Source organism: Columba livia, chromosome 9 (genome assembly GCF_036013475.1).
Source record: "Columba livia isolate bColLiv1 breed racing homer chromosome 9, bColLiv1.pat.W.v2, whole genome shotgun sequence".
Classification (NCBI taxonomy): domain Eukaryota; kingdom Metazoa; phylum Chordata; class Aves; order Columbiformes; family Columbidae; genus Columba; species Columba livia.
Genome location: NC_088610.1, coordinates 1,045,611 through 1,060,509, shown reverse-complemented (window position 1 = coordinate 1,060,509; position 14,899 = coordinate 1,045,611). Strand labels below are relative to the sequence as shown.

The 14,899-nt window shown below is 46.3% G+C and overlaps 1 protein-coding gene across 3 annotated transcripts in view; it reads right to left on the bottom strand.

Annotated features, from left to right (window-relative positions):
* MME (membrane metalloendopeptidase) overlaps window positions 1-14,899 on the bottom strand; it is a 37,507-nt gene that overhangs the window by 22,204 nt on the left and 404 nt on the right. Inside the window, exons 1-8 of one of the 3 annotated variants that reach the window (XM_065073377.1) lie at window positions 10,946-11,709; window positions 7,959-8,128; window positions 6,563-6,598; window positions 3,902-4,063; window positions 2,978-3,058; window positions 2,132-2,227; window positions 1,910-2,028; window positions 901-966 (exon numbers count right to left, since the gene is read on the bottom strand). In XM_065073377.1, coding sequence (XP_064929449.1) covers window positions 901-966; window positions 1,910-2,028; window positions 2,132-2,227; window positions 2,978-3,058; window positions 3,902-4,063; window positions 6,563-6,598; window positions 7,959-8,118 — 720 coding nt within the window. In that variant the 5' untranslated portion in view covers window positions 8,119-8,128; window positions 10,946-11,709. Of the gene's footprint in view, window positions 1-900; window positions 967-1,909; window positions 2,029-2,131; window positions 2,228-2,977; window positions 3,059-3,901; window positions 4,064-6,562; window positions 6,599-7,958; window positions 8,129-8,313; window positions 8,462-10,945; window positions 11,710-14,899 lie in introns of those variants that run through there. The other 2 variants (XM_005507172.3, XM_065073376.1) reach the window with 2 other exon arrangements.

Here is a 14,899-nt window from a genome sequence, read left to right as displayed (position 1 = left end):
TTTCCTGGTATATGATCTGTAATTCAGTGTAATCAGGATTAGGGTATTAACTGCTAGCATGTCAGCAAAATACCTACAAACCCAAAGTGTTTTGAATACTTTCTCATTGCTTCTGCATTTAATGACACAGAAGAAAACTGGCTAATTAAAGGTTACTGTGGTAGCAGTTTCAGCTACGTGACTTCACCAAATATGTATATACGTCAGCATCAAGGACTTAGCAGTGTTAGTGCTAACAGGTTAATGAAAATGAGTGTGAATAACATGAATTAAAGAAGACCATATGAGAGTTAAGGTATCTGAAGCAATTTCTATGCTATCACACACTTTAGCTGCTGCATTTTTATTAAGCAGTTGACTTAGGGGACTGTGATCTTTCCAGATCTTTCCTGCTCTGGTTCTGAACGGCTCTTGGTTTTCTTTCCAAGCCTGTTAGTGGTATCACGAGTCCACCTGGGCTCCCTGGCACCTGCCAGTCGCTCACAGTTGGAAGTGCCGTCCTTTGTGTAGGGACAGAGGGGCGATCACAGGTGAGCACTCGCAGTCTGTCGCAGGACACCTGGGCAGTGACAAGGTACCTCTGCATTCAGCTGTGATGCTTGGCACAAGCTGTGGGACAAAGCTGAATTTTCATGTTTATTTCCTTCCCAGAGGCCCTAAGAAGTGAAGTAGCTGTTCCTCTTCTGCCCTGCTGTTCTCACCTTCAGATCAACCTCGTTTAAATGCTCGTCATTGTTTGCCCATTCTCCTGATGGTGTTTCCCAGGGACAGTACCAGAATCTCTTTGGGGAAGGACTGATCGTGCTTTTTGCCTCTCCCCGCTCTTGGGGATATGCCAGCCTTAAAAATATAGGCTGGAACTTGGAAAGTGCAGTCAGAGATCCGTTAGCCTCACCTTACCTCTTTGTATGCACCCGTGCATTCATAGTAGTCACGAGAAGGCAGGCCAAGCCCAGGCTGGTCAATCTATACATGCAAATAAAAATTAAGACGTGTTTAGGGACAAAATGCCATAGCACTGTACTGTTCTTCAGTCTGTTACAGGTTGCTGATGCTTCGCTCTTGCTAAATCATATTCTGGCCAAAGGGGAGTTTCTCTCTCATCCTGTTGCCTTCCTTTAATTCTTTTCACTTTCCTTATACTTTTTGTCCATCTTTTCAGTCTTTTTTTTTTTCTGTTGCTGAACAATGCGTGTTACACATAACCAGTGTGAAAACTGTGGATGTGCAGAAGACAAACCACTCTGAAGACGAGGCAGTTACTGCATCTTTGAAATTCATACATGCAAAGGTCAAGGATCTATTTACCCACTGACAAGAAAGGTTAGACCTTTGCTCTTGTAACTGTTGTGTCAGGAGTACCCGGTGAAGATTCCCCATACGTAATACTGCCTTCCTCGGGATTTTCCATCTGCAGGGATCGCCTTACGTTACAGACAGGGTACCCAACAGACCGCTCAGCCCCTTTGATGTCAGTGCCAGCTGACGGCAGCCCCGTTAGCGCCTTGCACAACGCAGCCTGGCAGCCCTGCTTCTCAGGGACAGGGATTTATGCGTGAACGGCACAGTAAGGAAATCATGTTTCCTTATTTGCTTGCATGCACGTCTAAGCAGATCATGTCTGTCTTCAGTGTACACATAACGTGCGTCTGTATGTCTATATATATCTGTGTTATTCTCACCTCACTGAGAATAAGCGCATGAGTGCACAGAATAAAGATGTTCACTCCGAGGACAGGCAGGGCACTGTGACACTGATAGTTTGACAACTACATAGATTGACACATTCATCAGCGGCTCACTCCAGTAAAATTCTAATCACTAATGCTTCTCCTGGTTAACCTTTATGCTTCTAGTTATTTTGCTGCACTTTTATGATAGACAAGGTAACGCCACCCAGGAGACTTACATGGATGATATGTGCTGTGGAATTCTTGTCATCCGTGCCAACAAAAAAATTAATAAGGACCTTTTTTCCGTATCTGGAGTTGAGCTGTGCAATAGCTGTCTCGGCTGTCCAAGCAGCACCTGAGCAAAGGAAAGGTACACTCAGCCTCTGCTCTGGTAGGCAATGAAAAGTAGAGTAACTTAGAAATAATGTAGAAAAGGAAATAAACAGAGATGATCTTACCATAGGAAGATTCCCAGTTTGTTGTCGCTACAGGCCAGTCAGATACATCTGGCAATAAACTGATCAAAGGCTTCCCCCCTCTGCTATCAATGGTGGCTTTGGAAAGAATGAAATGAGTTACCATGACGTTGGAAAACACACAAATCTTATATACTGTTATGAACTCAGAATAATGAAGCTGAGAAATATGTCTTTACCATCACCACAATAGGAATATGTTCTGACGAACAACTATGCTCTGACGTGTCATTTAAAAACCATTTCAGTCTTGCCTGCAAACAGCACGTGCAAATCCTTGGGACCATGACACCAAAGAACTATTTTATTTTCATTCTGCAGATAGCTTGAAATAATAGTTTTGAGAAGTATTACTAACATTACAGACACTATGAAAGCATGATTCAGGAAGCACTGCTAATTGTTTTGCTTCTTCACCTTCTAGCGGCAACATCCAGCTCAAATGCCTGAAATAAATGATCTCCCTGTGTTTCCAGAGCCTGGTTGGCCAGTTATTTCTCACCTCATCCCTGATAATTTCTACCGAAGAAGTTAACTCACACTTAACTGAAAGGATTTGAATTTAAATATCTATAGCAAACTGGTAACTGAAGAGTAATGTAATCTCACCTAAAATATCAAAGCTAGTAAAACAGGAGATAAAATACTGATTTTATTATTGACATTCATATTTGAGTCTATAGAATGGATGCATTTGAATTTTCACAAAGAATTTCTGAAAACTTGTGCAGAGAAGGTAGGAGGATGTAGGTATAGCTGACTGTGAAGATGGGAGTGTTTGGATGATATGTATATATCCTACATGCAGTAAAGTCAGGAGGCACTTACTTTCATTTATGCAGGATCTGTAGAGAGTTTTTGCCTTCTGCACTGCTGATATATCATTGCTGCTTGGTGTGGCAAGGACATCTGAAACACACAAACGGCAAAGAGCTCTGAATATCTGCTCTTTATTGGGAAGATCCTGAAGGAGCCCATCTCCGTGCTGCAGCCGGGGTGAGGCTGTAGTGCCCAGGCTCTGCTTGGGCTGTGCTTCAGAGTGCTGGAAAACAGCTAAACTGTAAGAAAGAGCCTTAAGAAGCCTCATCTGGCGCCTCCACTGGTGCAGCTGATGCCTCTTGGCTCAGGAGCAGCCGTCCAGCTCAGCCCCTTGCCCACCCTCTCGGAGCTATTGCAATTACTACTTTACAATCACTTTACAATTATGATGTTCAGTCTGGAGAGAGTGGCTTGGAGAATGTTGCACGGGTATAAACTGGCTTCCTTGTCTGTTATTTTCATCTGAAAGATGGGAATATGAACAATTTGATTCTGTTGCATTTTGTGGAAAAAGGAATGCTTGTAAGTTGATGATGTGACTAGTGAGAAAGCTGGCTGCCTGTTCTTCGGGACTGCGCTGGCGGATTCCAGACGTGCCGGAGAGCAGCTCCCAGCCCTGCAGCTGAGCTGGACGCGGGCACCTCTCCTTCACCTGGCTGGGCTGCCTGGGGCAGCGCATGGAGTTCAGATGTCGGAGTGCGCGGTCCGGGAGCCACAGAGGCCAGCTCTGGTCAGCTCCACTGCTCAGGCACAACAGCGGAACTCCACAGCATTCTCCAAGCAAAGTCTGTGGTAGGTTTGTCCTGAACTGAACATAAAAACCTGAAATATTTGGTTGTATTTTAAGCCTCGCTAGACAACCACATCTTATTAGGGTAACATGTAAGCCAAAGAAGAAACTTTATATAGTCCACAAACATAAATCCCACTGACCTTTTAAAACAACTTCTAGTTCGTCTCTTAAAATGTCAAAGTTACTATAACGGGAGCTGGTTTCTGGAATGACGTTCCTCTTAAGCCATCCTCCACAGGCATATTGGTAAAAATCGTTGCAGGGCTCTGCACTGGTGTCCATGTTCTCAAGGATTCGGGCGGCTGTAACATGAGGCAAATCAAGGCATAAAGAATCTTTACAGACAAGAAATTAATATATTTGTTTGCTCTGAAGAGGGAGGTAATAAATATATTTAGTTCAGACTAGGCTCAAGCCTGCTTGAATGTTCTAGACCAAAGTACCAGTCAGTGAACAGTGAATTACTATTTACTGTTCCTTAACTGCCCATAACTCCTAGACTTATACGTTTCCTGAGGGGTGTCTGTAAGGGTGATCAAGCACGGGAATGGGCTGCCAGGGAAACTGCAAAATCTCCATCTGGGAAATAACCAAAACCTGACCAGACGAGATCCTGAGCAGCTGGGCTGTATGGTCTCCAGCCCCACTGTCCTGTGGCTGTGTAGCCTCTGGCGCTTGTTTCTGTCCAGTTTGCCCTGTTGCACTGAGGGGAAGGGCTCTGCTTTCAATGGTTGCACTTTATTGCTGTCCTAGCTCCACCTGTTTGCTCGTTATTACTGACAATTTCTGTTTTGAGGGCATGCTCATGAACCGCTGTGCTGGGCTGGAGCAGCGTCTGCAGGGCAGCCCTGTCCCGGGGCTGATGTGGCCTGTGTTAGTCCAGCAAGAAGGACAGTCACGGTAGGACAGAGAGATCCTCTGACACCGAGAGAACACGCTGCTTATGCACTGTCCTGTCACGTTTGCAAAAAAAACCAAGAAACCTACATCTTGCATAAATCTGAGAAATTATTAACAGCCTGTGTAATAGCAAACCGTGCTGTAACAGTGGAACCGGGCTGCTCTGTTTGTAGCCAGCACATGTTTAATCTTCCTTGCCTACTGTTGTCACAGAAAAAGTTCTCATCTACCCGAGCATTTCTGCTGGAGAGTGCAGGTTAGCCAATATCAACTAACCAGCTTTTACCAAAACTTGAATTTAAATACTGTCAATGCAATAGACGAGAACACTTGTCTTCCACTTGGGGCTTCATGCAAAATCCATGTATTGAGTATTCTCCTCAAGAGCGTAATTCGCACATCTGAACCCCAAGATAACCCTTCGTTATTTGGCTGACACCACAGATATATTAAAATCATTGAAATGCGACTTTGGTACCAAGCAGCCCCATTAGCACAGTGACACACGAACCGCCCCTGCAAAGTCAGTGGGACCAATTAGGCTGGACAGAATCCTAAACACGCTTTAAGTTATTTATAAGCTGAAACTTGTGCCCAAAGCAGCTTTATGGCTGTACACGCTGAGACCTTTTCGCTCTGGAAATAATAAGTGTGACACTGATGGATATTTTGTTATTTTAATTCTAATACAGGTTCATTCATACATATACCATGTGTTATATGGGTTTTTATCCTTTTCATTAGTCCTCAGGATTGCTTTGAAGAGCCAGTGTTTGGGCTTGTTCCTATTCTTTCTTGTTTATTCCATTTTCTAATTGTCACTGAAGAATATAAAACCTTATCTCAGTTGCTTTTAATTATTGTTACTGTAGTACTCCTGATCGCCAGTTGTTCCTTTAATAGCTTACAAATAAAGTAATATCTGCTGAAATAGTAACCAGTGACTCGGGGAGGATAGAAGTGAAACTGGTATGAGGTTGGAATTCCCTATTTCCATCAGTCTGTGCTGCCCAAGCTCAGGAAAATTAGCGGAGTATGTCAATTTGTTAAAAAACTGCTTAAATGCACAAATTATTAATACATGGTATCTTCGTGTGCTGCACTGGAATGGATTTCACAAACCTTGCTAAGCGGTTACTGGTGTCTGCCCTGTGTGTAAGCAGGGGGGTGCGCTGCAGGGAGTTAGAGAATGGGGACATTGGGGACACTGGGGAGCAGAGCAGTCAAAGAGGGAAAGCAGCATTAACTGATCTGAAGGAGAAAACAGCACAGGGAGCTATAGATGAGAGTAAGGAGAGCAGGGGAAACCACCCGCTACCTACACCGGAGTAAGTGGTGTGCAACTCAGCCTTGCTCCCATGCATTGTAGTAGCTTTGTAGTAGAGTTCAGACCAGGACATAAACTAAGAGTTCTCCATGCAGTTGTTACCGAGGGATGAAGTTAACCTGTCAGACTACAGAATCTGGGATTTGTTGTGGACATGCAGGTTAACGTTGCATCTCCTCAGTCAGTAGCAGCGCATCTTGAATGGCTACCAACGATCAAGACTTCATTTAATGCACCCTCTTCAGAGACACCGTTTCTGCTCCAGTTGTGACGAGGAGGTGGGTGTGGGAAGAGCCACCTGTGACTGACTTGAAGCGCTTCTGAAGCTGGAGGCGTTCTCTGACAGGACAGTCTGAGCCTTAGAGTAGCCAGACCCTGATGACTTTGTGACATCTGACAACACTACAGCACAGATTTTACATTTATAGAAGAAATATGCTAAGAACATTATTTTGGTTTGCAGATCCTGTGCCTCAATGTGCTGTACTTGTGCGCAGTTAGATGGGAGCATTACATGGGGTAACTGCGTAAAAATATACAAGTTAATTTGAAAGCTAGGTATTTTCATTCTTACCTGATTTTATGCAGTCTGATGTCTTGCAAACCCCGTCTGAAAGAGGATACAATCATATTCTTAATTCCTTAATGAATGTCAGTATAACAAAACCTACTGTAAATATTTTCATTTGAAGTCACTTTAGAACTGCATTTAATGGCAGTAGATAACATGGACACTTTACACTCAGTGAATATTTATAGGATCAGGCTCTAAATTGAAATTTGGTTTTCTTCATCCCTGTAGGGTCATTCAGTGCTAATGACTCGTGTGGAATTTTTGTAGAGTAAAACATTCCATCAATTAGAGCTGAGCAAAATATTATTGTATAACAAAGAAGAAATGTAAGAGAAAAATAGCACGTGGACTGAAGACATTTGCAGAGTCAGTTGGAATTTCACAGTACCCTCCAATGACAAAAAAGTCTTGGAGAACTGAGAACTCTGGGACACTCACTCTGAAGTCTCCTCAACCAAATACAAGGTTCAGGAATGTGGAAATGCTTCCTTTTGAGACTTCAGAAATAAAACATTTTTATTATTCACTTCAGAATAGCATTTTCCATTCCCTAATTGAACTGGACTATAATAAAAAGTTTAATCAGAATAATTAAGTACTTAAAAATGAAACAAAGCATTTAATTTCCAATGTAAGGAAACATTCTATTTTGACCCCAAATGGAAATTTTAGCCTGTGTTATCTTTTCCAGAAATTATCAGGGTATTTACCCCTCAACTGAATTACTTTCCAGTCTGTGAATATGGCTGCTGAATCACAGACCTCCCAGTGTAACTACACTCACTCACTATGAGGTTTTGCTGCAGCAGCCGGTAAAAAGAAAAACCAGGGATTTGCTCCATATCCAGGGAATAGAAGGAGCCCCGTAGTTGGGGTTTCTGCAGCAGGGTTGGTTTTGTAGGTTTTTGCTTCCCGAGGCGGTAATTACAAACACAAGTACTGCTCGGTCAGAACACGCAGATGGCTTGTGTTCACCACAGCGACCGTATGGAGTCCTTGCTGGAAAAAAGCCCTTTTGTGTCAGTGTCAGCAGCAGTAGGTGTAGATGCAGCTTTACCTTTCAGATCATCGTGTCATACTGTCCAGTGACATACATGTGAAATATGGCTATGATGTAGCTATTAATCATATTTTATACAGTGGGTCAGGTATAATTTTGTGTTATTGGGCAAATAATTCTGAGCTGATGTCATTTTCCTGATGTTTGATGTAGTGCAGCTATACACAGCATGCAGCACAGTCTTTTCTAATACAACATTTTAATACAGTGCGACTTACATTTTTTTTGTTACTACATAACAACACTCTATTTATTTAAGCATTTTTTCATCATTTCTTAGAAAACTTTTATACTCCTATGCATGTGGACGTTCAAAGACAGTTTCCGTGTACTCACCGTCGTAGGTTGCGTACAGGACTATCATGGTGATGGCTACAATCGCCAGCAGGATCACTACCACGGCCAGCCCGATTTCCAGGCCACTCCACCGCAGCTTTTTCTTTGGTTTTGGAGTATTCATTTCAGTTATATCCATCTGGCTTTCTGACTTGCCCATAACCCAGCGTCTGAAAAGGAAAAGGGAAAAGTCACTGGAGGACTGACGCTGAGCCACAGGTCTTGGAACTGGCTCCTCAGCTGCACAATAGCAAAGATGTTTTCTGGGTGAGTTTTCGCATTATTTGTAACATTACTGGAACGTCAGTCATTGCATTAAATATTCTGTCCTTCTCACTCACACACAAGTACATACCATGCACTACTTGTCATCTACGGAGAAGAGTGGTCTTCCTTCCGTGAACAGGCCACCAAATAGAAAAGGCAGGCAAACAAATCCAGACCTATGTTTCAAACGTACCCTTGTGGTTTAACCTTGTATGATGGTACAGGAGTTTGCAAGCCCGCAAAAAGCAAGTCTCTCTGCTTGAATAAAAATTAACTTAATCTGCCAATTGCTTATCTAATGCCAAAGGTCAAAATGTGCCATTGTGCTTTGCTGTCATTTCTTATAATATTATGTAAGCAGTTCTTGAGTAGAGCTTTACAGCTGTCTCTAAAAATACAAAATCCCAGTGAGGCTCTGCTGGGAGCCCAGCACATTCACACCGGAGACTGAACCTCCCGGCGATCCGAACCAAGCGCAGCCGCCCTCTCTTTGGAGGTGAGAACACTAAACCAGCACTGACTACCACACACATGCCCAACGGTGCGAGCGCGGATGAGCTCCCATCACTCACGGGATGTGTACACATTGGAGACTATTTCTGTCGCTCTTTAGAGGTAACTCGGCCACCTTTTGCAGTACTGCTGTTCTGCAGCTCTTTGCTCTTCCTCCATCTCCTCCCACTTACTGAGGGCCAGACTTTGATCTGCTGACAGATTAAAATTCCTATACATAGAGCAATGTATTTCTCAGCATTTCACAATGAAAACTCAACACCTCCACTCTCCAGGCCCCTCACAAGGTCAGCCCGGGTTGCAGGTCAGGGCATCCAGCTCCTTGTATTCATCACACCCTTCTCCCTGCTCTCTATGTCCGTGTAACAGCAACAGGGGAACCCTTCTGCTTCTGCATCCATTCAAGTCTAAGACTTGAACTCGGGTATTTCAAGCTGGTTTAACCGTTCTGTAGGCTTGTATTAATCTTTGTCTCCTAGGCTGCTGTAGTCTTTCAGACAGCCAGTCTTTGCTTCTCCTCTGGACGTTCTGTTCCTGCTGATGTGTGTTCCTCAGTTTCCAGCATCTCTTCCTCTCTGGGGTGCCCACCTCACCCCGAGTGCTGCAAAAACGTGTCACTAAGTGTGGACGGTTATTCGTAGAATAAAGGTGTCAAATAACTGGGTATTATGGACCTGAGTCAACAGATCCTGCCTTCCATGTGTCTCAGTGGATCCTTGGACACTCACACTAACACTGTCTCTCTAAAGGAATGACAGAACATGTGTTTCAGTGTCTTGCCTCTCCTTTTGTCGCTCCTCCCTGGACATCAGGATGCACAAAGTGACTGGCGGTGCTGGGTCCTGAGAGGTCTGCCCAGCCTCTGGCTTTCCAAGCCCACAGGAGCCGTCACAACCGCTTTCTTTTGTCTCATGAGCTGCTCTTTTTCTCTGAAGAGTAGGTTTTCGGTCAAATCAGCAAGTGGTTTCTGAGCCACAGGAATGAAATCCCACAGAACCATGTAAAAGAGTGAACTATGTAGAAACTGCCCTGCACTAACAAATGGTAGAAAAGTGGATTAACCATTTTATCCTTCTCACTTTTGGTCATATTAAACAGCAAAACATGTTATTTATATTGACTGCTGACCAGGCCCCAGAATCCTCTGAATACTTGGAGCCTAATGTAAGAAATGATGCTCATGTTCTGACTGATGGTGTCTTCAGAGCACTGAAAACAGTTGATTAGATCAGCAAGAAACACCGCACCTTTCATGTGCAAATATGTTCTTACAGTCAGCTAAGTTCCTCCAAGATCTTTCTGTTCCGCAGGAGTGCTCCTCGTGTTTAAAGGCATCGCACTGACTCATTTTTACTTCTAGTTATTTAGAGAACTTATCCCGTCTGCATTAACAAACACCAGGTAAAAGCTTCTTTATGTGCTAATTGCAAGCACAGCAAAAGTATGAGAAGAATTTAAACAGATATAAGCCTAGGTATTACGGTTTCCTTACATTTCTCTTAGTGCTTCTGTGATCCCCTCTGCCTACTGAAGCGTAGGTACAACAGACAGCTGAAATTATTTTGATCCTGCTCTAGGTGGCACAGGGAGTTAATGCATTAGCTTTTCTGTTCGGGATGTGTATGGTAAAAATCGCGTTGTGGCTTACTTGGTTCTCGGCGTAGTCTCTACAGAAAACGTAGCGCATCTCAAGAGTATGTTGTGGTGTATTTTTAATCACTTGCGTAGCGCGCCCCGCGCAGACGGGCTACTCCGGGCAGGGTAAAAGACGCAACGGGTGAGGAGGCCACGGGGTATCCCGCAGCCAGCACGGCCGCCCCGGCAGCTTCCCCGCCGCCCGCCTGCGAGGGGTTCCCAGCCCCGCTGCCCTGGCCCCCCCGGGCGCGGGCGGTGGCGCCGCTGGGTGGCGCGGCGGGCGGGCGGGAGGGAGGGGCCGCTGCCGCCGCGGGGCTGTGCGGGCTGTGCGGCCCCGCCGGGCGGCTCGGTCCCGCCGTGCCGGCCGGGCTGCCCGGGGCGCTGCTCCAGGAGGCTGGATCCGCAGCCCTGCCCGCCCCGACGGCACAACTCCCGGTGCCCGCAGCGCGCACGCTGGGGAGGCTCCGAACTTAGGGACGGTCAGAAATGCCCTCGGGAATACCGGGGCAGGGAAGCCGCGTGAGACCCGTCCGTCCCGCCCCGCTCCTGCCGGCCCCTGTCCCCGTACTCACCGGCCGGCGCTCGGAGAGGTCCGGTCCCGGGGCCGCCACACACATCCCCGAGCAGCGCCGGGCGGAGGCGGCGCGGGGCGCCCCGAGGCGGGGGGCAGCGCCCGCGGGTCCCGGGGGAAGGCGGCGCAGGCCGGGCTGGCTGGGCTGGCTAGGCTGGCGGGGCGCCGGGCGGCCGGCGGGGCTCAGCGCCCGGCCCGCCCGCGGCCAGCGGCGGGGACACGGGGCGCCGGCATCGCCGGGACATCAAAGCCCGGGGCGCTCCCCGCTGCTCGCCGCCGCACAGCGAAGCTGCTGGCAATCAAAGGGGCCCTTGTCTGCGGGCTGCCGGCCGAGCAGTTCTCCGGGTGACCTGAAGGCTTCTTCCTCTTCGCGATCATAAAAATGTGATGGGGCAGGAAACAAACAAACAAGCCCCCCCGCCCCGACAAACCACGCTCTTCACCTCGCAGAGCTTCCCCGAGCGCTTAGGTAGCGGGGAGGGCAGGAGCTGCCGCCCGCAGTCAGGCGGGGCGACGAGCGCTATGTCCGATGGAGCTGCCCCATCCCCGAGCCGGGACCGGCGCTCCCCGGCCGCCTGTGCCCGCCGCGCTGCCGGGGGAAGGAGAGGCGAGAGCCGAGCGGGAGCGCAGAGCAGCCTGCTCCTTCCTTCCCCGCCGGCTTCTCATTTCTTTCCAGTCCGTTCAAGAGAAGGAAAGGGATGATGCACGGGGAAGGTTAGCGGCTGCATGTCTGCAATGCTTGCTGCCCGTTTCCATGCAGACTCATTGCCTTTGTCAAATTAATGCAGTCACACACCCTCTGCAAGATCTTATATCCTCATTGACTGAGTGATTTCTTCTCAGGAGGGAGACAGTTTCTTGCATGGCGAGGCAGCTCCGAGCTCTCTCATAGAACCTGCCCCCAGCCAAGTATCAAAAGATATTTGTTTCATTCTTCCTAAATTTCATTTTTATTAAGTTTCGTTTTTACTAATAAATCGGCAGACATCAGAAGCATCAAGGAGTTACTGTCATTCCTTTCCTCAAACCAGATATAACGCTCAGTTATGCTGCCTTCCTGAGAGCACCTTTATTACCTCTGAGACAGAAATGGCAGCTGAAATTTCTGAAATCTTTTATTACCAGCTACAGCCGCTCAAATCTCTGCTGCCCCAGAGGGGCAACCTTCCTCCTCTCCAAGGAGGGTGCAAACTGAGTACTGCCTTCTCTATGGAACCGCACAGCAAATGGTCCGCAGGGCAGACACAACAGAGAGAGGAGGCCGAAAAGGTACTAACTGAGCATTAGCTGCAAAAACGAAGCATTTTTGCAAAATGAACATCTAAAGAAGAAACAAGAACAAATAAGGTTTTGTTCACAGAAAAGGCAACACAAGTGCCAAAACTATGCAGGAAAAATATTTCAAGAAGTCTAGAGAACAAAAATACTGTATTTTCTTACAGGCAAGAGTGGGGAAAATGCTGATTGTATCTTTTCCAGAATCAGTGTTCAAATTAATGTAAGTATCTCACTGTCAATCTCTCCTGCATTAGTTCTTGCAGAGTTCCACTCTGGTTACTAGAACAAGCCAACCGCTCTGGCAGGTCAGGCCTGATGTTACTGCTGCCTTAAAGACACCTAATGCAAACCAGCCCATCAAGCAGCATGAGAACAGAGGAACTGTTAAAAATGTGTGATTTTGTAACTAGATGCCTATTGTAAAGCTTTGACCACAACAGAGCTTGAAAAGCTGAACTGAAGTGGCAAAAAAGGACTTGTTTCAAAAATTCTAGGTGAATCAAAAAAGGCGTAACTGCCTAATTTGCCACACAGAGAGAGAAAAGGGAGAAACTCATCTGGAAAACTGTAAATAGTCCAAAGATGACTAACATGTCTGACAGGCAGCGTGAGAATTTCCACCCTTGGAGAACCTTGTGCTTGGAAAGAGGGATTAGACATTTGTATATCCGCAGGCTACAAGAGGTGTGATCCGTGAGTCAAGCGCCGAGATTCCTGTTTGGACCCTACTTGGAGAATCTCCCATCCACTCACCAGTGTGAGGCCGTGCCCGAGAACAGGCAAAGACCTATTGCTGATGCTCCCGTGGGCGACCGGAGCAGCAAGGTTTGCAGCAGGAGACTAGGCGCTGTATTAGGCCTGTGCTGTAGCCCAAACGTCCCCTGTCCCCCTGCCACCCACCCTGCCACCGCTGAACAGAGACTTGCAGTGAGTGACACACGTGAAGCTCCATCTTTAACTGACCTTCAAGCTCCACATATGAACAACTTCTACAAATTCCTAGCTGAGATCAATAGTCTATTTGGTCATTTTTATCCCCTGTAATTTAAGGGATAATAAGACATGTATAGCGTCATTCTATTAGTTGAAATTCCTTACACATTGCTAAGGTGTACAGCCAGTGCCAAGATGAACCAAAAAGCAGATTACAGCTTGTACTGGTTCCTGTCAAATGTTCAGTATTTGCTTTCCTCTTACTCAGTTTCATCTTCCTAGTACTGTAATTTCACAAAGCCAAAGAAACAAAAAGCAAGCTGGTAACAGAAAGTTCACCCCAGAACTGAAAAAATAATGAAACCTTCACATTTAGAGATGAGAATAGTTTGTCCTCATAACCTTCCTGAGTTGTCTTACACTCAAGTAATCCTATTGCCTTCAGTGAGAAAGAGATGATGAAGAGTGCACAGGTTGGTCCTTGAGGGGTAAGTTGAATGGGATGAGGCACTGCTGTGACACCGCTCTGGACTGCTGCTAGACACCAGATACAGCAAACACAGGGCAAATGTGCAGAACCAAGGGAAACTCAGCATATGATCTGGGAGTTAGATCATGAAAGGAGGAGTTAAGGAAAGCACAGTGTCATCAGTGTCCTTGAAAACAGAGGTTTCTGCTCAGTACTAAGTTGAGAGGAGACGGTAGTACTCTCTCTTAAGAAGCAGTGGCTAGGGAAGCGCGCTTCCCAAAAACTGTGGCCACAGGTAGTTGAGAGCAACATACAAAAATGGATGCACTGTCCAGCCTTCAGGAAAACAAACTGCGTCACAGCAGCTCCGCTTGAATTCTTTATCAAGTGAAGAAAAGCCAATAACCCATTCAATATTGTTTTCTCCAGTTGGTCCAAACTGACAACAGTAAGACCTTATTCTCAACATGACCTCTGGATGGCATTTAGGAAATTAAGACTCACTTATATTACTGTGAAACAATGCTGATGATACTTGTTGTATTTCCTTTTGGGAAAGCTCAGTTTTCCCAAGTAACAAAGTCAGCGTTCAAGAAACAGCAGTCACCATTGATGCTGCCTGTGTGGCTCTGCCCATCCTACCGCAGCTGGTCTCCTGTCCCCTGGAGCCCTGTGTCACAGCGAACACGGGCGATGCGCCTTCCCCGCGCGGCCCCTGCGTGCTCAGCGCAGTTGCACTGAGGAGTTCAGATGCTAAAGTCTAACACGCTGTTTACTCACTTGTGGTTTCTTTCTTGGTAGGTTTGTAATGGATCCAGGGCTGGGTAATTTCTCATTCAGGAAAGTAAACAGACTTGCTCTCAACATATTTGCTTCAGTGCCTAAATTATTCAGGTCTAATTGTATTGTGTTGCAGAGCTTTGTCTTTGTGAGTCGACAGGCTTTGCAGTGTGACTGATTCGCAGGTGTTTGCAAGCGTGATAAAATGCTTGGCTGAAAAGCTACGGGTTTTTTTTGGTCTGTTTTTGAGCTCGCCTAAAAGCCACACACCAAGCTTCCGTTAGCACAGCCTAACAGACTTTGGGGAGCCCTGAATTTCTCTGCAGCCATCCTGGCAATCGCATTTGTGAGCATTACTGGGAAAACAGCGGGTGGGTTTTGTGGAAGAAATATGCAAAAACTGAAGTGAGGTAGAACTGCATATGAAACACGCAGAGAGCATAGAGGTTGGTAACAATATAAACACAGAAGCAAAAGGTAAGAGACAGAACTCAG